The sequence below is a fragment of the Carlito syrichta genome, unplaced genomic scaffold (assembly GCF_000164805.1).
Source record: "Carlito syrichta isolate Samal-C Ts95f unplaced genomic scaffold, Tarsius_syrichta-2.0.1 Scaffold305043, whole genome shotgun sequence".
Classification (NCBI taxonomy): Eukaryota; Metazoa; Chordata; class Mammalia; order Primates; family Tarsiidae; genus Carlito; species Carlito syrichta.
The window spans coordinates 352,565-376,639 of record NW_007249139.1 but is presented as its reverse complement, the minus strand read 5'-3'; the positions used below and the strand labels follow the sequence as shown (position 1 = coordinate 376,639).

General features: G+C 39.7%; 1 protein-coding gene across 2 annotated transcripts in view; it reads left to right on the top strand.

Annotated features, from left to right (window-relative positions):
* SRPK1 (SRSF protein kinase 1) overlaps positions 1–22,318 on the top strand; it is a 78,953-nt gene extending 56,635 nt beyond the window's left edge. For both annotated transcript variants that reach the window (XM_008061066.1, XM_008061067.2), the window contains exons 12-15: positions 4,907–5,014; positions 12,808–12,877; positions 18,421–18,513; positions 19,892–22,318. In XM_008061066.1, the coding sequence (XP_008059257.1) occupies positions 4,907–5,014; positions 12,808–12,877; positions 18,421–18,513; positions 19,892–20,076 (456 nt within the window). In that variant the 3' untranslated portion in view covers positions 20,077–22,318. The remainder of the gene's footprint in view (positions 1–4,906; positions 5,015–12,807; positions 12,878–18,420; positions 18,514–19,891) is intronic.
* The last annotated feature ends 1,757 nt before the right edge of the window (positions 22,319–24,075 follow it).

Sequence of the window (24,075 nt, the reverse complement as noted above, 5' to 3'; positions counted from 1 at the left end):
TCTGCCATTTTTTGTTTCATCTCTTCTACATCAGCAAAATGTTTCCTTTTGAAAACTTTTTTCATCTGGGGAAACAAAGTTGCTTGGGACAATATCAGGTGAATAAGGAGGGCAAGGCACAGGGGCCATGCCAATTTTGGTCAGAAACTGCCAACATTCAGTGCATTGTGGGCAGGTGCACTCATAAATCACCAATCATGAAATGGGCAAATATGTCGAAAGATTCTCCAAAAAAAATTCAACAAAGCCGAACGCAGCCTCTCACAATAATGCTAGCTGGTACACTGATGCCAATGGGTTCTTAGAACACTTACCTAACAGGGGAAGCCTGTACGACAAAGGACCCACCCTTCAAAAGATAATTCCAGGTTTTTTGAGGTCCTCCCTCTTATTTTCATCTGGATGACTGCAAGTATGTCTGCAACAACTCCACTTTCTGCCTTCTGCTGCCCTTGCTCCCTATAGACTTACTGCCAACATAGCTATCATAAATGTAGGTCAGGTTATGTAGTCTCTACACTTTGCAGTGGCTGCTTTCAGAATGACTGTCAAAGTCCTTACCATGGCGCTCACATGCGTGCACACACACTTACTGTTCCCTCTGCCTGTAATCCTCTTCCCAAGATAATGTGTGTCACTCACTCATTTTCTTTAAGTTCCTATTCAGATGTCATCTTATCAGGGAGATCTTCCACTGAACAACTAACATAAGTAACAACCACAACTCTAGACACATACCCCTTTTATCATATTCATTCATGTATTTTCTTGCTCTTCCCTTCTCCCCTTAGTTTTTTTCTCCATGATACTTAGCACAGTCTGATAATATATATTTATTTGCTTAACATCTTGTATCACAAAAGAGGTTTTTTTGTTTACTACTCTGTTCATAATTAGTGTTTAGAACAGTGCCTGGTTCATAGTAACTGCTTAGTGGGCATTTTAGTAAAATTTAATAAATAAAATTGTTGAGAATCATTGGCTCTTTACAAATATTACACTGTACAAACATCAAATGCTTGTCAGCTTTCTGTCTACACCATGTTTCAAGATTCTATACCTTTGTGATTGGAACACCTTCATGTATGCTTTCTTACCATGTGTCACAATTTTCTTTATACAGAAAGTATTATCTTTCCTGTTTGTTTGTTTTTTTTAACTACAGCAGAAATAATCTGTCTTTAACTATTACTTGCATGTCTTTTTTTTTTTTTTTTTTTTTTTTTTGAGCAGAGTCTCATTCTGTCACCCAGGTTGGAGTGCAGTGGCACGCTCATGGCCACTGCAGCCTCAACATGCTGGACTCAGGCAATCCTTCTACCTCAGCCTTCCAAATAGCTAGAACTACAGGTACACGCCACCACAAAATTTTTTAGTTATTGTAGAGACAGGGTCTCAAATTGCCCAGGCTGGTCTCGAACCCCTGGACTCAGGCAGTCTTCTCACCTTGACCTCCCACAGTGCTGGGATTACAGGCTTGAGCCACTATGCCTGTCACTGCGTGTCTTTTTTTAAATATATTCATTTAGTCTATTTTCTGTTGCTATAACTGAGTACCATAGACTCGGTAATTTATAAAGAAAAGAAAGTTATTTCTTAGCATTCTAGAGGCTGAGAAGTCCAAGGCCAAGGGGCCACATCTGGTGAAGTCCTTCTTACTGAGTCACGATGTGGTGGAGGATGTCACATGGTGAGAGGGGTAAGAGCATGCCAAACTGGCATTTCGTGTGATAACTCATTCCCTGTGATAACCCATTAATCTTTTAATTCATAAATGCATTAACCCATTCATGAGGGCAGAGCCCTCAAGCCTCTTTCACCGCTTAATGCTGTTACATTAGGAATTAACTTTGTACATGAGTTTCAAAGAGGACTAACATTCAAACCTAGCAGTGTCTCAGCTAAAATGACCTCACATTCTTTTCATCCATTCAGTCATTCAGCAAACATATCGGCACATACTCTGACCTGGGTACTGGGACAGAGTGGTCAACAAGACATGAGTATACCACCCTGCTGGATCCTTATCAGATTTCACTTCTTGATGTCTTCAGCACATCAGCATCTCACATTTAGTGATGGAGTTTTACATGATTTTTTTAAAAGAACTTGATTTTTTAAAAATATAGCTAATCCTGGAACAGCGTGGTTTTGAACTGTGTGGGTCCACAGATTTTATCAACCAAACACATATACAGAGGACTGACTTTTCGAATACTTGGGTTCCAAAGGGCTGACTGTGGAACTTGAGTGTGTGCAGATTTTGGCATATTTGGGGGATCCTGAAACCAATCCCCCAAGTATAATTACAGACAACTGTACTAAACTTTTTTTGCTTATCACTCATGCTTTACGTAGTGTAGAGACAGTTATAGATCTCTAATAAATAACATGGTTATATTATTCCTAATTGTTTTTCTAATTTGAGACTCTAATGCTATCCTCAACTGAGCAGAACATATCTTCCTTTTCCTTTGTGCATGTTTCATTTGCTTAGTTACCTTTGTACTGTTTATCATTTAATTCAACTCCATACTTGTACCCAGTGGTATTAATATATACAGATATATTGGGTATTCTTTCAAGTTCCTCTTCCTAAAGAGCCTGTCCTAGTACCCTACTGTAGTCTTCTAATTAGTATTCATCTGATTGGGTTGCCCTGTACGTACATTGAAGGCCTCTGCCTCAAGTTTCTTTTTGACTCTTCCAGTTGTCTCTCATATGTAGCCATTGAATTTTTAAACCCTGCTTATTCTTTCAGTGAATGTTCTTAGATTTAATTTAACTCTTTCCTCTCCTATTTCCACAACCACTGTTTCACATTGTTATTACCAAACCTAAATCTGACCACCAACCAGAGGATTAACAGAATGATGTTCTCCGATGTCATGTCAGTCTTCTTAACAGTACATTCTCTTACTCAGACATACAGTGGCACTCTCATATCTGCTAGGTGAAATCCAAACTCTTTAACCTAGCAATTAGTTTTATTTGTCTTTAACAGGTGTCTTTCTGTGCCTTTATTGGGGATGTTCTTTCTACATGGAGTACTTTTTTGCTCTTTGGTCAAACAGTCCAGTACCCTTTGGATCTCTTGGTCTATACTGCTTTTCTTTTCTTTTCTTTTCTTTTCGCTCTTATTTTTTATTTTTAAAATGTGTGTTACAATTCAGGGTTAGGTACATACTTGGTCATCGTATAGGTAAAGTGTGGGTGCCCCTCCCCTCCCCTAGCAGTGTCCCACTGCTGCCAATCCCTTTCTTATAGTATTATGATAAATGTTCAGGGTCTGCTTATGAGCGAGTATATAAGTATACTGGTTTTCTACCTAAAGCTTTCTCTTCCTAATTTAACTTCTTCACAAATACTGTTCCATGGTTTTAAATTTCAACTGGATTAGGTAATTGTCTTTCACACTTTTCTATACACATTTTCATATTATTTGAATTTTTTCTGTATATGACCCCATACTAAGCTTCTTTAAAATTACTCATTTATTGTTTTATTACAGAAAATTTTAAACATATACAAAAGTAGAAAGAATAGAATAATGAACTCCATGCCATTATACTAGTGTCATGTAGCAATTATAAATTCATTGCCAGTCTACTTTCATCTGTATCCCAACCCTGCCACCCACCCCACATAATTTTGAATTATATCCCAGGCATTTTATTTTCATTCTTGAATATGACTTTCTAAAGGGTAATTATTTTTAACTGTGACACTGTTGTCACCTAAAAAAAAATGAATGCAGAATTGTGCGATATGTCTCTGAAATTTTGGTATGAAGTTTTCTCCCTTTTTTTCATACAGTTTATTTGTTAGCAAAACTCCAGTTGTTTTGCTGATTGCATCCCCGCAGTACTTAACATGTTCTGTTTCCCCATGACTTATTTCATATTATTATGAAGGGAGTAAACTGGGCAGAAGAGAAGCTATAAGTTTTTTCAAACTTGAAACTTACATCTTTTATTTCTCATAATGAGCACATTGCCAGGAAGAGTTTGAAGTGAGCCTAAATTAGTGTTGTTTATTTGTTGAAGTGTAATTCATTAATTTTAGACAATCTAATTTTTATTTAGGTTAATAGCTTTCCATATCTTAAAAAAACCATTTGTTTTTTCCTAACTCTGCGAATCTGTATTAAGTTTAGACTCATTTGTTTGCAAAATTAATTTCGAGTAGCTGTGTATAAGGCAAAGGGTTGTTTGGAGCTGATAGCATAAATATGATTTTTAAGGGGCCAAGTGTGGTGGCTCATGCCTGGAATCTCAGCACTTTGGGAGGCTGAGGCAGGAGGATTGCTTGAGCCCAGCCTGGGCAACATAGCAAGACCTCGTCTCTACCAAAAAAAAATAAATTAGCTGGACATGATGGCACACACCTATAGTCCCAGCAACTCAGGAGGTTGAGATGGAATGATTGCCTGAGCCCAGGAGGTCGAACCTATGGTGAGCTGTGATCATGCCACTTCATGCCAGCCTGGGTGACAGAGTGAAACCCTAACTAAAAAAAATAAAAAAGATATTTAAGAAGTAAGCTAAGTGAGCTGGGCATGGTGACTCAATCCTGTAATCCCAGCCCTTTGGGAGACCGAGGTGAGAGGATTTCCTGAGCCCATGGGCTTGAGAACAGCCTGGGCAACTTGGCGAAACTTCATCTCTACAATAAAATTAACCAGGCATGGTAGTGCATGCCTGTAGTTCCAGCTACTTGGAAGGCTGAGGCAGAAGGATTACCTGAGCCCAGCAGGTTGATACTGGGGTGGCCATGAGGGTGACACTGCACTCTAGCCTGGGCGATGGAGTGAGACTCCAACTCAAAAAAAGAAAAGAAGGAAAAGGAAATAAGCTAAGTGAAATGAATGAATTTTAAAATATTGTTTCCTTCTTCATTTTCTCAGCACAAACATTTCACTGAAGATATTCAAACAAGGCAGTATCGTTCCCTGGAAGTTCTAATAGGATCTGGCTATAATACCCCTGCTGACATTTGGAGCACGGCATGCATGGTAATATTTTTTCCCCTTGGCCTTCACTTGTTAGGTAGTATTTAATATACCTTGCCCTGTTTGCCAATTTCACTAGATCGACAAATTAACAAGCAGAAAAAGGACTTATCATAGGTCACTTATCACAGGTACTCTAAATCCTGTATCTGGAAAGGTCTGAATTCACAAGCCTGTTACAAATATCTGGCATTCTTTCTGGTTACTTCCAAGTTCCTGTCAGGTAAAGGAACCAAATACTACAGATTTTTGGAGGGTAAAGTTGAAAACAATTACTGTCAGGTGTTATTGATTTTGATTAGGAGGCTATCAGTATCCTTCCCCTTTTAGCCCTGATCTATTTCAGATGAAGGAAACCCCCAGAAACTGCTTCATTCTGTACAACTGAGCTTCAGTTCAGCTCCTTGACATCTTTGCGCCTCACAAGATGTGAAACCCAATTATCCACAGATTCATAAATTGCTACTTTGTCTCGAGCAAGCAACTACTCAAGTGGTCAGATTTAGTTGATATTAAATGATTTCTGCCGGGTGCGGTGGCTCATACCTGTAATCCCAGCACTTTAGGAGGCCAAGGCAAGATTACCTGAGCCCAGGATTTCGAGACCTATCTGGGCAACATGGTGAGATGACTTCTTCACTACAATAAGCCAAGTAATTAGCTGGACGTAGTGGCATGTTCCTAGAGTCCCAGCTACTTGGGAGGCTGAGGCAGAAGGATTGCCTGAGCCCAGCAGGTCAAGGTTACAGTAATCGTGACCTTGTACTCCAGCCTGGGTGACGGGATGAGACTTCAACTCAAAAAAAAAAAAAAAAAAAATTTTTTTTTCCCACAAGAGTAGCTTCATGTTGAACTATGTTGCATTGTTTCTTGAAATGGGCTATATACTCTTTCAGATCTTTACTTTTATCACAGTTTATAATTGTGTTCGTTTACCTGTATCTATTCTAAGTTATGAGCCCCAATCAGTCAGGAATCATGTCTGTTATGTATAGCTGGGTGTCTAGATTCATTGTCTGACATATATTGAGTGGGTGCTTGCAATACAATTTTGCTTCTACCCAGAGTTATCGCAGACTTCATAGATTAAGGGCGTGGTTCCGCACAAGACTGCCCTCACTTCAGGCATCAGCCTCAGGTCTCTGTCCACAAACCACTTGCATTTCTATACATCTGGCTACAAGTTGGGGAGAAGGGTCCACTACCTCCTCAGAAAGTGCTAAACTTACTGTTATAGTTTTATTATAAAGAATACAAATCAGCCAGGCTCTGTGGCTCCGCCTGTAATCCCGCGCCTTGAGAGGCTGAGGTGAGTGAATTGCCTGAGCCCATGGGGTCGCCTGGGCAACTTGGCGAGACCTCATCTCTACAATAAATTTTTTTAAAAAATTAGCCAGGCATGGTAGCGCGCTCCTGTAGTTTCAGCTACTTGGAAGGCTGAGGCGGAAGGATTGCCGGAGCCCACCAGGTCGAGGCTGCGGTGGCCAGGAGCGGCCAATGCACTCCAGTATGGGCGACAGAGTGAGGCTCCAACTCAAAAAAAAAAAAAAGAATACAAATTAAAGCAGGATACTTAGATTGAAGTCTGAGAGAGGGTACTAAACATGATGCTTTTGTGTCCTCAGGACTCATCACCCTCCTGGCATACTGATAAGTATCATCAACAAGGATGTTCACCCAATCTAAGGATTTACAGAGTGTTATTATTATTTCATTAATTAGATGTGATTGATTGAACTGTTGGCCGTGTGATTGAACTCAATCTTCAGGCACCCCTCCCTTCTCTGGAGGTTGGGAAGTCAGAAAGCCTTAATCTTCTAATCATGTGACTGGTCTTTTCAATATGTCCAGCCTTTATCCTGAAACTCCACCATGAGTCACCTTATTATTATAAACTTAGGTCCACTGTGAATAACAAAAACACTCCTATCTCTTGGAAATTCCTAGAGTTTAGAGACTTCCAGGAAATAGGGACAAAGTCAGACAGTTTCTTTATTATACAACAGTGCTTAATAAATATTTATGTACCATCAAATGAATGAACAGAAACATGTTATACTCTTTTTTAAATTAACATCTAATATTCAGACACCTCTGGGGAAAACATGAGAAAGCAGAAAGATAACAGTTCCAACCTATTCAATTCATAGATTTCTGAAAAACTTTGTCTTCAAAGATAGTAGAGTTAAAGCTACCTTGTAAATGTGGCATGACCTTATAAAGCACTTTGTTATGACTTCTCAATGATCCATGAAGGTAGTAGACTGTCTGAAGTAAGGTTTTAGTATTACTGCATATGATGATAGAATGATGGAATACAGTCCAGACTAGCCACATTTTAAAGCTTTGTATTTTGAGGATTTGACTTATTTGCTAGAGAAAATCATAAATGGTAGAGATGCCACCAATTACAAAATATCACTAGTTTATAGATGGCATCTGATTTAAAATGTGAATTCATTAAGATGTGATTCTTAATAATGGGTTAGTTGTTTGAGGACAGTAGGTCCTGCTTGATATTTAACATAGTATTTCATTTTTTTTTTTTTGTCAGTTGGATTCTCACTCCGTTACCCAGACTGGAGTACAGCGGCACGCTCACAGCCAACCCAGCGTCAACCCGCAGGGCTCTGGCGATCCTTCTGCCTCAGCCTTCCAAGTAACCGGTACTTACAGGCATGCGCTACCACGCCCGGCTAATTTTTTGAGTTATTGTAGAAATGAGGTCTCGCCAAGTTACCCAGGCTATTCTCAAACCCATGAATGGGCTCAGGCAGTCCCCTCGCCTCAGCCTTCCAAAGTGCTGGGATTATTGGTTTGAGCCACCACACCTGGCCATAACATAGCATTTCTAATGTCAGACTTAAGAAGTAAGGCAAACAGATAAAGGTGGAAATTAATCTTGTCCCACAGTTCTGGATCCACTCACATGTCAGAATTTTCCTGACTAAGATGGAAAGCATTTATCTGACATAAGACAATATCAAAAGAAATCGAGCCCCATTTGTTCCCTCGATGTCTCTAACTTTACCAGTAGACATAGAAAAACAAAATGTTGCTTTAAATTTAGTCATCCTCAGAGTAAAATTCCTAAACATCGAAGTGCTTGGAAAGATAAATCATCCTGCATTCAATGTAATTAATGAAGAAAAAATTAGTACCTTTTCTTAGAGGTAAAAAGGCAAGTTAAAAATTACCTATCACATTAATGATTGAGAAAAGTTAGAAAGACAGTTATAGAAAAGGAAAGGGGAAAATATCTGTGAAGGATGTTAAGAATTAACAATCTCCAAACTTTAGGGTCAGGACAGGTAGGACCATAACTGGCAGGATGACATTTTCTTCCTCTCTGGCCTTTGAACATCCCACTCTACCCCGCTGGAGAAATGTTTGTAGTCGACAGTTGTCTTCCTTTTCAGGAAGATTCCTCTCTTGAAGTGATTGCTTTCTGGGATATGTGCCTGTCCTTTTTATATTTTGCTTATTGAAATTCAGGGCAGGATGTGTAGGACTACCACTGGTACTTGTGGAAGACTATGTGAGTGCAACTGCAAGTATTTAGTAAATATTTAGGAAATTGTCTGCCCCAGAAATTGGCCATGACTAATCAAGAGAATCTTGAGATAAAACTAGAGAATATGCAGTCATCCCTCTATCCTTGTCAGCTTGTTTCTAGAACCCCAAATGGATACCAAAATCCCCAGATGCTCAATTACCTTACATAAAATGACATATTTTCATATAACCTATGTAATCATAGCCTTTTGTATACTTTAAATCATTTCTAGATTACTTATAATACCTAATGTAAGCTGGGCCCCTATGGCTCACGCCTGTAATCCCAGCACTTTGGAAAGCAGAGGTGAGAGGATTGCCTGAGTCTACAGGTTCAAGACCAGCCTGGGCAACTTGGCGAGACCTCATCTCTACAATAAATCAGAAAATTAGCTGGGTGAAAATTAGCTGGGTAGTGTATGCCTATAGTTGCAGCTGCTTGGAAGATTGAGGCGGAAGAATTGCCTGAGCCCAGTGGGCCAAGACTGCAGTAGCTTTGAATGTACCACTGCTCTCCAGCCTGGGGTACAAAGTGAGACTCCTACTCAAAAAAAAAAATATATATATATATATAATGTAAATAGTATACTGTATTTTTTAACTTGTATTTTTTTTCCCCTGAATATTTTCAGTCTGCAGTTGGTTGAATCTGAGAATATAGAACCTGCAGATACAGAGGGCCAACTATAATTTGATTCTTGCTCAGGTGTCTTAGCATGGGAGTGAATTTTTGGGAAATGGTATCAGAAGGAGGGTTTATCCATAATTTTTATCTGTCTGGAACTCAGGTTTGTGGGGGTTTTTTTGTTGTTGTTGTTGCCAGTGTTGTGCTAAACAAAGGTAATACAACCACACAAAAAGTATAATCCTTCACAATTTGTTTCTATAATAAAATTGCCAGGGTCTGTTTCTTTACTGTACATCCCCGCAGTTGGTGTGTGCAGTAGTATCTGGATTCCAAGACATTGCTGCTCATTGAAGGTGAAAAAGAACTGGGCATTTGCAGTACTCAAGGGTCGGCGGTGATGAAATATACAGGGAATCAAAACAAAACATTCTAAACAGGGAATGAAGCAGGAGGAATTGAGGGAACCAAACATTTGCTCCATAGGAATGACAGAGTTATAGTTGATTGACTATAGGACCTTCGTTGTAACCCCAGTTACACAATTAAGAGGAAGGCTTTAAGCTGATACCAACTAGAGTGCCCTAGACCCCTGGGGAAGATAGTTTCTGTTTGATCATTTATAGCTTGTACCTGTCAGTTCACATAGCTGTATGTTGGATTTTTTTTTTTCTTTTTTAGGAATACTTTGATTACCAAAGAAAAACTAAAGCTTTAAACTCCAAGTTTATAGCAGTACCTTGCCCTTTTTGTTTGTATCAATTAATAAGAACTTAAATAGATAGGCTCTTCCTCTTAAAAAGGACTTGATTCTTAGCCCTCGTCTCTCATCCTGGGTGATCTCATTAAGTCTCATGGCACATCTAGCCTCAGCTTCTCTCTATACTTAATCCAGCTTTTTATGTCCACCTGTCAACTGACAACTTTGTTTGGATATCTGATAAACATCTCAGTGTAACATTTTCAAAATAGAAAACTTGGTTAACGTCTACATCCTGGTTTTGTAAATGATCCCCCTGCTCACTCAGCCACTCAGACTAAAAGCTCAGAAACTGATGCTTTTAGATTATTTCTTAATTATTTTTTCCTTTCTCTACATCTAGTGCATCAACAGGTTCTGTGTGTTCTACATTCAGAATATATCAAGTACCAACCACTTCTTACCTTCTCCATTAACCCAGGGCATCATCTTTCACAAATGAACCACTATAGTGACCTCCTAATTTCCTTTCTCTCCTTCTGTTTTTCTCCCTTCATTACATAGAAGCTGGGTGGTCTTAAGTGTTAATCAGATCATGTTACTCTCCTGTTTTAAATCCGTTCATTGCATCTATTCCACTCAAAATCCTGTTTTCTTTCTCTAGTCTTGTCAAGCTCATTCGTACCTTGAGACCTTTGGGTGTGCTTTCTCCTTCACTTTGTGCAGGTTGTGATTCAAACATAACCTCTTCAGAGACACCTTCCTGACCACACTATTTAAAATACCCCCAACTTTACTGATTTTATTGTCATAGAAAAAACAGTTTTGGGAAGAATGTATATTCCAGTGCCTGAAATGTTTGTTGTTTTGCTTGTTTACTCTCTGTGTGAGGCAGGGACTTTGTGATTTTTAAATTGGGGGGGAGGATGCAGCAAGCAAGCATGGTGGCTCCTGCCTGTCATCCCAGAACTTTGGGAGACCAAGGCGGGAGAGTTGCTTGAGGTAGGGAATTTAATACTAGTCTGGAAAACATAGTCAGAACCCATCTCTACTCCCCCAAAAAAGTATAGAATAAACAGGAAGGGGGGAAACTGTGAACTCTGGAGTTGCCAGATCCCTTTTGTTATATGGTATTTAGATATGGTGGTATTCACTTTTTCGTCTGCCTCCTGTCTATTGCAGTCTTTCAGCTTCACAACTCTAGTCCTAGAACATTGTTTCTTGGTTGTTAAGACATCTTTCCTTTACTTCATTTCCCTGGTGTTTGTTGTTTATAGAGAACTAAACACTAGAACTAGGTATGTAATTGTGTCACTTCTCCATATCTGAAAGCAGTAAGTAGACTTCTAAACAAAATTTGAACTTAACTTAGCACATTGAGCACATTTGCCTCTCCAGATCTCCACGGGGAAGGAAGCAACAGGACTTTGCCCTAACTTCTTTACTATATGAGACAGCAGCCCATTGATACAGATGATGAACATGTTATCTTAGAGAAACTGCTCTTAGCAGAATGTCCTCATTTTCTCTTTGGCATTCGTTGACCACATATCCATGTTGCCTATAAAATGCTAGGTTACCTTATAAGCTATATCTGTATTCCTTTCTGCCACCCAGCTTTTACAAGTTATTTCTGGACCCAAATGTAATTCATCTATTTAAATTGTTACTGTTTTAATTTTCCCTTTTTTTTTTTTTTTTTTTTTTTGAGTTAGAGTCTCACCCTGTCTCCCAGGCTGGATTGCAGTGGCACACTCACAGCCACCGCAGCCTCGACCTGCTGGGCTCAGGTGATCCTTCTGCCTCAGCCTTCCAATTAGCTGGAACTACAGACGCATGCCACCATGCCCAGCTAACTTTTTTGTGATTTATTGTGGAGACGAGGTCTCTCCAAGTTGCCCAGGCTGGTCTCGAACCAAAGTGCTGGGATTATGGCTTGAACCACTGCGCCCAGCCTCCCATGCATTTTTAATAGACTTTTTAAGAGTAGTTTGAGATTCACAGCAAAATTGAGCAGAGTTCTCATATACTCCCCACACACAGAGCCTCCCTCACAACCAGTCTGCTGCTTCAATGTGGGACATTTGTTATGAGCAGTGAACCTACCTTAACACATCATTATTACTCCAAGCCCATAGTTTACATTAGGTTTTGTACATTCTATGATTTTTGACAAATGTATAATGACATGAGTATCCACTATTATCATATCATGCAGAATAGTTTTACTGCTCTAATAGTCCTCTGTTCTCTGCCTGTTCACCCCTTCCTATCTCCAATCTCTGGCAACTACTGATATTTTTACTGTCTCTATAATGTCATGTAGTTGGAATCATACAGTATATAGCCTTTTTAGGTTGGCGTCTCTCACTTAGTAATAGGCATTTAAAATTTAAGAGTCTTTCATGTCTTCGTAGCTTTATAGCTTATTTCTGTTGTCTAGATGTTTCAGTACACTGGATTTTATAGTGATTTTATTTGTGTCTGTCAGTGTGACCCTGGCTGACTTAGAACAGGCTCTTTAATCAGACTTAGAACAGGCTCTTTAATCAGTGTGAGACAAGCACAGAAGTAACCATTGGAAACCCTGGATTCCAGGCTGGACTTTGCTTTTCCATTTTTGCCACTGTTTTCTCATCTGTGTAGGGAAAGTATTGAACTAGATGTTTTTCTCTTCTTCTTTTTTTTTTTAAATATTCCCCATAAGACCAAAGAGACAAGATAAACAGAGTATTTTCTATTATAGAGTTCCTGCTTATTTTCAAATTTGATACTGTTATCCTTTGGTTTTGGGTTTTGATGTTATTATTTGTCAAATAACAAAAGTGGGGGGGAAATACTTAATATTGAGTCAGGTAGCAGTAAGCTTGCCAAAAGTCTTCTTTTATGTGTTATATGCTGTCTTCTTTTTCTTAGGCCTTTGAACTAGCCACAGGCGACTATTTGTTTGAACCTCATTCGGGGGAAGAGTACACACGAGATGAAGGTGAGTCCCCATGGCTGTCTGTGGTGGTGGTTACACTTTGCACATATGGCTAACATTGTTTGTTAATGTTCTGTCATCCCAGAACTTTGGGGGACCAGGCAAGAGGATTGCTTGAGGCAGGGAGATCAATGCTTAGTCCTATTAGTATGTGAAGTATTTTAAATCCCAGAAAAAAATATAAGATATTGAAGAGCTCTGTCAGAGGATTAGGCTAAAGGCCACAGTTGACTAAACTGAAACTTCTGTTTGCCAGGCTGTTTTTTCTTCAACTTCTATAGTTATATTCCTTTTTGTTTATATCAGTGACTTGTTTTTTACCCACTTTGAATTTACCTGTTTATCAACCTGTTGTTCCAAGTTATGCTTCCAACTTTATCTGGAAGTCAGTAAATTTAATATGCACGCACATTTATTTAAATGCAGAGACTATATCCTATTTATATAAGTTCTGCAACAGTTAGCATTCTTTTTGGCTGAATGTGGTGGCACATGCCTGTGATCCCAGCACTTTGGGAGGCCCAGGCAGGAAGATTGTTTGAGCTCAGGAGTTCAAGACCACCCTGAGCAGCATAGTGAGACCTCATCTCTACAAAAATAAAAAAATGATCTGGGTGTGCTGGCGTGTGCCTGTAGTCTCAGCTCCTACAGAGGCAGAGATAGAAGTCCAGAAGGCGCCCAGGAGGTTAAGGCTGCGGTGAGCCATGATTGTGCCACTGTACTCCAGTCTGAGTGAGGCCCTGCCTCAAAAAGAAAAACTAGTTTTTTATTTTGAAGTGATATTAACATTTATAATTTCATTTTAAAACAAAATACACTGGATCTGCATTTTGTGATAGCCAAAGAGAAAAGGCCAATCTATCACTTACTCCATCTGAGAGGCTATGGAGGGCAGACAGCTGAATGTGTCTTATTTTTTTTTATCATGGTGGCATCCAGATGACTAGATAAATTAATAATTTGAATGAAAAAAAAGAAAGAAGTGTTTTACCTTTTTTCTGCAGCTGAGGCAGCTTTTGTTTTGTTTGTGGGGTTAGTGAGGATTTTTTTTTTTTTTTTGAGTTGGAGTCTCACTCTATTACCCAGACTGGAGTACAGTGACACACTCCCCGCCACCGCAGCCTCGACCTGCTGGGCTCCAGCGATCCTTCCGCCTCAGCCTTCCAAGTAGCTGGAACTACTGGCGTGCGCTACCACGCCCGGCTAATTTTTGATGATAGTAGAGACGAGGTCTCACCAAGTTGCCCAGGTGGGTCTCAAACCCGCGGGCTCAGGCAGTCCACTCACCTCGGCCTCCCAAAGTGCTGGGATTACAGGCTGAACCACCAAGCCTGGCAATGAGGATTATTTTGAGAGATCACTAAGAGCATATGTCCCTCCCCATATGGAGAACATGTCTTTTACTTTCTGTGCTTTCCGTGGGTCTTCAGGAAATTAGTTTTTGTGCTCTGTGGAACCAAGAATGCTCTTTATTTCCCAAAATGTGGTCCCCTGGGATATTAATAGGTAATGTTAGTAGGACCGGCTAATATTCCTAATGAATACTGTGTGGAAAATGCTATATTAACTAATTCCCATTAATGCCTATGTTGACAGGTATAGTTTAGACATGTTTTATATCTGTAAGCCCCATTTTAGGAGATACTATAGTACTAGTCTCTGCTGTTTTTCTGAGTTATAGGTTTAGGGTTTATAGGCTTACAGTGTTGTAGAAATGCCCTCCTATATTTGTTTGGGAAGGTAATTAATTTTTTCCCTTAACTTCCTAGGCACTCCATAAATATTAGTGTGTGGTACAGAACACATATAGTGGCTAGAACTTTTTTGATTTGGATCTTCTGCTACCAAACCTAAAAATTGAAATATAGATGAAAAGTTCCAAATAAGGAGACAAGGGAGAACCATCTTTCCTAGATATTTAGATTGTAATTTATTCTATCCTGTACCAGTCAATAGTAATAGTCCTTAGTGCAAACCTCAGCCCCCCGGTACTACTACGAACTACTGCAGTTTGGCCTGTAATAGTAGAAAAAAGCAAGTCCTTATCCCCTAACTGGGGTGTTCATCGTTTGTCACAAGTCATAGTTGGACTGGAGCCTGAGTATCATGTCCTCTCCTTTGACTTTCCACAGCCCTAACTCTTGGGATATGGCTTGATACTTTTGCCTGTTATTAACTGATGAGCCAGAAACAGGTTGCTGAAATTAAATATAAAATTACCATTTCAAGGGAATCCTTTGGTATAGAAAAAATAGTAAAAGAACCAGTACTTTGCTTGGAAGTTTACAGTATGAAAACTGTATTCTTACTTATTTCTTTTTTCTTTTTTTTTCTTTTTTTTTTTTTTTTGAGTTGGAGTCTCACTTGTCACCCAGACTGGAGTGCAGTGGCCGCTCCTGGCCACCGCAGCCTCTACCTGCTGGGCTCCAGCGATCCTTCCACCTCAGCCTTCCAAGTAGCCAGAATTACAAGCGTGTACTACCACGCCTGTCTGATTTTTTGATTTATTGTAGAGATGAGGTCTTGCTGCCCAGGCGGGTCTCGAACCTGTGGACTCAAGCATTCCACTCACCTCAGCCTCCCAAAGGCACGGGATTATAGACTGAGCCACCGAGCCCAGCTTCTTATTTATTTCTTAGTATTTTCATTTTGGTGGTGGTTGTTAGTAAAGACACTTCTTTTCAGAATAAATCAACAGAAATTTCTTGGCATCTAGGTACTTGTTACCAAAACATAAATTCAGTGAAAACTGCTCAGAGATTGTCATGAAGTCATGAATGTAAAGACCTTTTTAAATGATACCACTTGTTCCTTTATAAATGAAAGGCATACCGGCTCAAACCTGTAATCCCAGCACTTTGGGAGGCCAAAGTGAGGAGCTTGCCTGAGCCCACAGATTCAAGAACAGCCTGGGCAACTTGGCGAGACCTCGTCTCTACAATAAATAAAAAAATTAGCTGGGCGTGGTAGTGCGCACCTGTAAGACTGAGGTGGAAGATCGCCTGAGCCCAGCATGTCAGTGCTGGGGTGGCCATGAGCGTGCCACTGCACTCCAGCCTGGGTGACAAAGTGAGACTCCAGGTCAAAAAAAAAAAAAAAGAAAAGAAAGGCATGCAACCTGAGACCTTTACAAATTCTCAGATAACATGGATGTCTTTAGCATGTTATTTCTGCTTTAAGATATGTAATTGAAAGTTTTTAATTCCTTTTTACTCTTAATGATTCTATAATTACAGCATTAAAGTAATTTATAAAGCTTTTTTCTGGCTAGGAGCCATCATTTTTTAAAGCTTCTTTACATTCTTAGTTTCTGTCACCTGCAGAGTGAAAAAGGTGGTAAAGCTACCTGGTTGCAGGCTCACCTCCAAACTAAGAGACTACGTACCTCCCTGGAGCTGTTCACAGTCCATAGTCATGCTGACAGTTACCAGTTGCTCAACTATATGGCCTGCAGATAGTTAAGCAATGTTTCTTTTTTTTGAGATGGAGTCTCACTCTGTCGCCCAGACTGGAGTGCAGTGGCCGCTCCCGGCCACCGCAGCCTCGACCTGCTGGGCTCCGGCGATCCTTCCGCGTCAGCCTTCCGAGTAGCCGGAATTACAGGCATGTGCTACCACGCCCGGCTGATTCTTTGATCATCTCTAGCGACGAAGTCTCCAATGCCATTGAGGCTCAGGCAATCCACTCACCTCAGCCTCCCAAAGGCGCGGGATTACAGACTGAGCCACCGAGCCCGGCTTCTTTTTTTTTTTTTTTTTTGAGTCGGAGTCTCATTCTGTCACCCAGGCTAGAGTGCAGTGGCATGCTCACGACCACCGCATCCTTGACCTGCTGGGCTCAGGCGTTTCTTTCACCTCAGCCTTCCAAGTGAAGTAGCTATACTTTAAGTCTTCCATGCCTCAAAAGGCATACATGGAAGCTACCAGACAGACACCAGAGTCTAAGTGGTTTTAGCCAGGCTCAGTGGCTCAGCCTGTAATCCCGCGCCTTTGGGAGGCTGAGGTGAATGGATTGCCTGAGCCCGCGAGTTCAAGACCTGCCTGAGCAACTTGGCGAGACCTCATCTCTACAATAAATCAAAAACTAGCCGGGCATGGTAGCGCATGCCTGTAATTCCGGCTACTTGGAAGGCTGAGGCAGAAGGGTCGCAGGAGCCCAGCAGGTCGAGGCTGTGGTGGCCGGAAGTGGCCACTGCACTCCAGTCTGGTGACAGAGTGAGACTCCAACTCAGAAAAAAAAAAAAAAAAAGTGGTTTTAAGCCAGGCGCGATGGCTCACACCTATAATCCCAGCACTTTGGGAGGCCAAGGTGAGAGGATTGCCTGAGCCCGTGGGTTCAAGACCAGCCTGGGCAACCTGGCAAGACCTCATTTCTACTATAAATCAAAAAATTAGCCGGGCATGGTGGCGTGTGCCTGTAGTTCCAGCTACCTGGAAAGCTGAAACAGAAGGATCGTCTGAGCCCAGCAGGTCAAGGCTGTGGTGGCTGGGAGTGTAACACTGCACTTCAGCCTGGGTGACAGTGAGACTCCAACTAAAAAAAAAAAAAAAAGTGGTTTTAAAAAAAAATTAAAGGCATTGGCAAGTCATGTTTAGATACTGGTTTTTATTTCATTTGAGTTCTAGCTCTTACTAGCCCTGAAACTTCAGGTAGATTATTTAGTCTCTCCAAAGTTCCATTTTCTTATCTTTAAAATAGGGTATTAATCCTTGGGCTGTTTTACGGGGTGATTGTAAAAACTCAAATAATCATATGTGAAAGCTTTGTCATGAACATTTTTATATGACGTAATATTATTACTGCTTGAAGCCCAAAGCAATAATATAAATAAATAACAGTTCTAGAATGCCTAAAGCATATTAAGACAGTTTTTACCTTACCTAAAGAACCTATCTGAACCTAGATATATGGACAAGTTAGCAGTAAAGATGTTTGTAGACAAGCCTCCAAAATCCAAAATGGGGCTTGCCAGCTACCATCAGGTGGCTAACCACCTGAAATAATTCTTGGCCTTCCCACTCTCCCCTTGACTATCCATGGTTTTATTTATAGTTATTTTCAAACAGTAGTCCTTGAAAAAATCTATTCATAGAAAAACCTCTTACAGTTTGTCCTTGATCATGTTCTTCTTACCCTTCTATTTTAGACCACATTGCGCATATTATAGAGCTGATAGGCAGAATTCCAAGACGCTTTGCCCTCAGTGGGAAATATTCACAGGACTTCTTCAATCGCAGAGGTAGTATTGTTAACATGAGTTTTCATCTAGGCCCCAAGGATACAACTTCAGGAAAGCAGAGCATTCACACCAAGATCCTTTTTAGTTATCACTAAAGTCCCACTGGAATGAGCATCTAATGTTTTTATTTTGTGGACTCTCCATTAGATGGATAGAGTCCTCCTCTTCACATTTAGGACAGAAAGCAAACCTGAAATGCTTTACAAAAAGGTGTGCATGCTAGTCTTTCTGCTATTGTCTGGAGCTGCATTTGTTACTCCTGTTATGTATATTTTTCCCCCCCTCTTGAAATGTTTGAAACATACAGATCACATTGCATTGATCATAGAACTTCTGGGGAAGGTGCCTCGCAAGCTCATTGTGGCAGGAAAATATTCCAAGGAATTTTTCACCAAAAAAGGTAAAATGAATGTGTTTATTTCCAGGCATTAAGGTGTCAAAAATGTTTAAAATGAAGAGGTAAGTATATATCCCCAGTATCCTACAGTAGAATGAACTTAACTTGAATGCTGAACTGTGACTTAGCAGAGAAGTGGAAGTGTGATGTTGAGCATAGACTGGAGCCAGACGGTCAAATCCCGTCTACTCCACCAACTGTGTGACCTTTGACATAATTTCACAATGCCTCAATTTGCTGATTTCCAAATGGGGATGATAGTAATATATACGTCATATTAAATTTGTTAATATGTTTATAGTACTTGATACATAGTTGGTCAGTTACTTCTGTTATAGCACTTCTGGAAAATAAGCACATTTTTGCTGTCATTTAATCTAAGAACTACCAAAGGGCAAGTAGTTTTAATTTAAGATTCTTACATCCCAGCAACACCTAACACGGTCACTCCAAACACATCCATCATACAAACCAATTTTACACTTTTTAGTTTCATAAGCTTGTTATTACTTATTAACAAAAGAAACAAAACTATGACTTCAAATGTTTGACTTGGTGTAATGTTTCGTATGCATTCCAAAAACTGAAATGTGAAAACCTGACTTAGATGGCTCTAGCAAACTTCTAGTCATTTTTTTCCCCATTGTGCTATAGTTTTTTTTCTTGCGACCTCTACAAAAGTGCCCCCAAAAATTATGTACTCACTGTCCACAAAAGAGACTTCAAATTAGTGTCATAGATGAAAAAGATTTTAAGCAATGATTGCCTTAATAAGTCATTAATAATTGACTATCTTTAAAAAATCATTACTTCTTAAGAAGCAATTAGATTGACACTCCAGAATACTATGGGATATGATGCCGCTATGTAGGTTTTGATTTTTTTAGTTTTGTTGCTTTTATACATGTTTGACACGATGTTATCTCTTTATTTTTAAATTACTCTCTCCCTGTGAAGCAACATTTACTGGACTATTGAGCAAAAATAAAGAGTACAAGCAAAAAATATTCTCAGTATGTGATGCTAAACTGTCTTGGCACACCATGGAAGACGATTTGAGGATTCAGGCACTTAATATTTATTTTAGTGAATACCTAGTTCCTGACTGGCATACCCAGTTTGATTGGGACAAAAAAAAAATCCAATAGGGGAGAAAACAAATTGCCTTAAGTTTTTGGAGGCTTATGAAAAATAAAGGCACTTTTTGAGAAATACATCATTTAAAAAGTGCTTTGTGAATGGAGGATTAGATTCTGATTGCAAAATTTGATTCCTGATAAACTACCTGGATTAATTTCTGGATTTCCTTAGAAGATCTTGTCGCTTGTCACTTTTGGTCAGTGGTTTTGTTTTTTGTTTTTTTGTACTGTCTTCACCACAGGTGACCTTAAACACATCACGAAGCTGAAACCTTGGGGCCTTTTTGAGGTTCTAGTGGAGAAGTATGAGTGGTCTCAGGAAGAGGCAGCTGGCTTCACGGATTTCTTACTGCCCATGTTGGAGCTGATCCCAGAGAAGAGAGCCACTGCTGCTGAGTGTCTCCGGCACCCTTGGCTCAACTCCTAAGCCCCTGCCCAGCTCCGCAGCAGAGATCACACTGACCCTTCGCCCCTCCCTCCAACCATTTTTCTCTTCCCTTTTCAGGGTGAAGCTCTTCCTCCAAGGGTTTCTAGATTTTTTTTTTTTTTTCAGTCCAACATGTTCATTTGGGTTTGCTTACTTGACCTTGTGGAGATCCCCACAGCCATTGGGCATCCTAGGTGAATTTGGCCTTGGTTGGGCTCTGCCAAAGACTAATGGACTAAAATATGAAACAGCCTCTTGCCCATACCCCTGCCTTTCCATTAGGACATCCTTTAAAATTATAAGCATCCTTTTTAAAAAGAGCTATGAAGAGGTATGAACCCATCCTTTTTATTCACTGACTCTAAGAGTCAATTTTCTAGTGCATATCCTATTGCCAGCATAAGGATGAGGAGGGGAAAGGGTATTAATTCTGTGTACAACAGAGACATTAAACTTGATATATCTGGGCTGTATCATTTTCCTGGATGGTTTCTGTTCTCCATGTTCACATTTTTTCCTGCGACTCTTAAACTACTTTTTTTAGTGAGCTGAATAAACAGCAAATTTGGATACCATTTTATCACCGTTCAAACTACTCTCATATTCCTTTTATCTTTTCATAACTCTAAGATCCTTGAATCTTGAGTCTGATATTTAATGTAAACAAAAGTGGAACCATTGAATAGTAATTTCTTAAGAACTTCAGGTGTTCTTTTCCCATGTCTTCCTTTCCCCTAAGACCAGAGTTATTTTCATTGGCTATTTTGTTTAATTTTTTATTTGTTTAATCCCTGGCTGGCACTTTACTCATTGCACTTGAGTTTATTGCCCCATAACTAAAGATCAGGGTGACTCAGAAGGACATCTGGTTTTAGAACTTTCCTGTTTAAGAAGAATATGCCCTAGGGTTCTGATTCTTTTCCAAACAGTCCCCTACTTTTATTTACAACTTTTTCTTTACCTTATCCAAAATTCTGGCCTTGAAGCAGTTTCCCTCTTTGGTTTTGCTTTTCTCATTTTCTCAGCAGCTTGCAGTCTTTAACGTAATCCAGATAAAAGAGCCAAGGGGAAGGGTGGGATGGCACTTTTTTTGTTGGTCTTGTTTTTTTCTGTTTTGTTTTTTGGTTAGTTGGTTTAAGATTTGCCATTCTCTGCTGCTATTTCCTTGTATAATACAAGTTTTTAACCATAATTTTGAGATGTACTTGAGGACCTTTTTTTTTTAAAATGAGAAAAGATTTTGTGAATTTTATTTTAGGATGAGCCTCTCCTAGACTTGCCCTAGCTATTACATATTCCTACGGTAATATTGAAAAGCAAAAGAGGGGCAGGATTGGGATCATAGCCGTTTGTTCAGTATGGACCAAGTGGCCCTTGGGGATTGCAGCATTTTCTGGGAGCGGCTACAGAACTCTTAATTTATAGACAACCAAGGAGGTGCAACTTGCTCTGCTAGCAATCTACCAATGAGACTGTTGGGTAGCTACCTTTCTATATGGGAGATTGGAATCCAGTTTATGTCATTTATCCACCCACAGTGACAAATGAAAAGTGTTGCCATTATGCAATCCTTTTAACTCATAAACATGTTACTCTGAGTAACTGACCAGCCATTCATTGGATCCTTGATTGGTACTTCTGAAATCAGTCATGTTCCTGTAGAAAGAGTTTTAAGTCAGGCTGTCTATGCACCTGTCAAAAATAAACAGAATAGATTGTATTAAACAACGGCAGGGAAATCCTTCAGCAACTCTAATCCACTTTGGGTTTTCAGCTGTATTTACATCTGAAGCAATAGACTAGAACTGAATTATCTTCTACATTGTAAAATCACAATTGTGGAGTAACAGGAATTCTGGTGATAATAAAAAGGTGAAATAACAAACACACACAAACACAAAAGACCCTATTTTAACAATTGACAGGAAATTTTAATAGAAGCTGTAATTTCATCTTGGAATCATTTACCACCCAAATAAGGGCTTTTCCCCCTACCACTTAAGGAGCCAGATGAATTAGAAGATGTGGAAAGAGGCAGCTGTAGAACTTGGTCTTCCAAGTACCCCACGTAGCTTTATTGAGCTTAATTATCATACTGTCAAATTACCATGATCTCACTAAAGGATTTCTATTTGCTGTCAGTTAAACATAAAACCCTGAATACATTTTTATTCTTTCTACTGAGTGCATTGTCTGTTTTCTTTGTAAATGCAGTACAATAAACAAATTATTTAATAACCTACATGTTTTCAGAAGATTTCTGTTCATTTGTTGTCTAAGTTGGTCTGCTCCAGGCAGTTGTAAGAAAGGATTGGTTGAGTATGCTTTTTGAACTTAAATATGCAATGAAACTATCCAAATTGAACACTTGACATTTTGTGGGGTTTGTAGTTTTGCTTCTGGCTTTTAATTGGGAGTGAGGGCCAGGTGCAGTGGCTCACGGCTATAATCCCAACACTGTGGGAGGCAGAGGCAAGAGGATTGCCAGAGCCCACGGGTTCAAGACCAGCCTGGGCAACATGTTGAGACCTTGTCTCTACAATAAATCAAAAAATTAGTGAGGCGTGGTGGCTCATGCCTGTGGTTCCAGCTACTTGGAAGTCTGAGGCAGAAGGATCACCCAAGCCCAGCAGGTCGAGGCTATGGTGGCCATGAGTGTACCACTGCACTCCAGCCTGGCCGAGAGTGAGACTGACCCAAAAAAAAAAAGAAGAAAAGAAAATTGGGAATGAGGTAGAAATAGCAAAGCACGTTTTAGAAAATCGTTATTCCCTGCATTCAGTAGCATTTTTCCAGAACATTTGTTTGGGACCCCCCCCCTCCCAAATTGCAAATGCAGTATGTGCAAAATGCAGAAGACTTGGGAATGTAAGCTCTTGCTAAGACAATGACATGATGCATTATACACAGTTTTGCAAACACTTGTCTGATTCATTTCTTAGGATAATTTGTTGGAATGTCCAGGCCTGAGAGTAAGCACATATTGCCTAACATCTAGAAAATTATTGAACAGTTTTTCTGTGTACCAGGTGTTTGAATGTTGCCTGTTGTAATCTCACTCATTCCTGATAGCTAGTTTGTCCAAAAACAGGGAGTATCTTTTAATTTGCATATTTAATTATTAGTGAAGCCATAAACTTGTTTCATGGATTTTATTGGCCGTTTGCATTTTTTGGTTATTTGCCTCACCCAGCTGTCTTTTAGAGTGCTTCCCTGTTTGATGACTTGGTCAAGACTTGTTATATATTACAGGTAATGAGTGTTTGTCATTGTTGCTTAATATATTTGTCCAGTTTTAAAAATTTGCTTCTATGGTACTTTTAAGTGTTATTCATATAAAGTCTTTCCCATCTACACCTGAACTACATAAACTTCTGGTGAATTTGTTTCAGGTGTGCAATACTTTAAATATATATATTGTTTTTATAGTGTTGACCAAATGTAATCCGTTGGATTCATTAAACCAGTAATTTACTAGGCTGGCCAACTGAGACAGGCCCTGCCTTGTGTTAAGTGTGTAGACTTATAACTCCCAACATTTTGGGAAGATTTAAAGCTGTTGTTGGAGAGCTTGAAGTTACCTCAAAAGAACCAACAAACAGGTTGAGTTACAAGCCCCACCTTTAATTATTAGTTGCTGGACCCTGAGTGTCCACAGGGAAACCATTTAGCTGCTCCAGAGCAGGCCTGGGTTATAAATGGAGTTTATTACTGCTTGTTCTTTTATTCTGAAACCTATAGTCTTCCAGTTTAGCCCTATGAAGAAACTGCTTTGTTCTTAGACTATTGTATCACAGAAAATTGGTGAGTTACTAATAGTAGAATCTGTACTTATGTTTGCTTTGAAATAAGGGCTGACACCAGAGGAGCTTGAGTAGTCAGTGCCTTGGGAGTCCGCAAAGTATTGGTAACTTAAAACTCCTTTACAAAATCTTCAAAATATGAATATGGAAATTCAGAATATTAATATAGAAAGATGACTAAACCTTGAGGCCAACT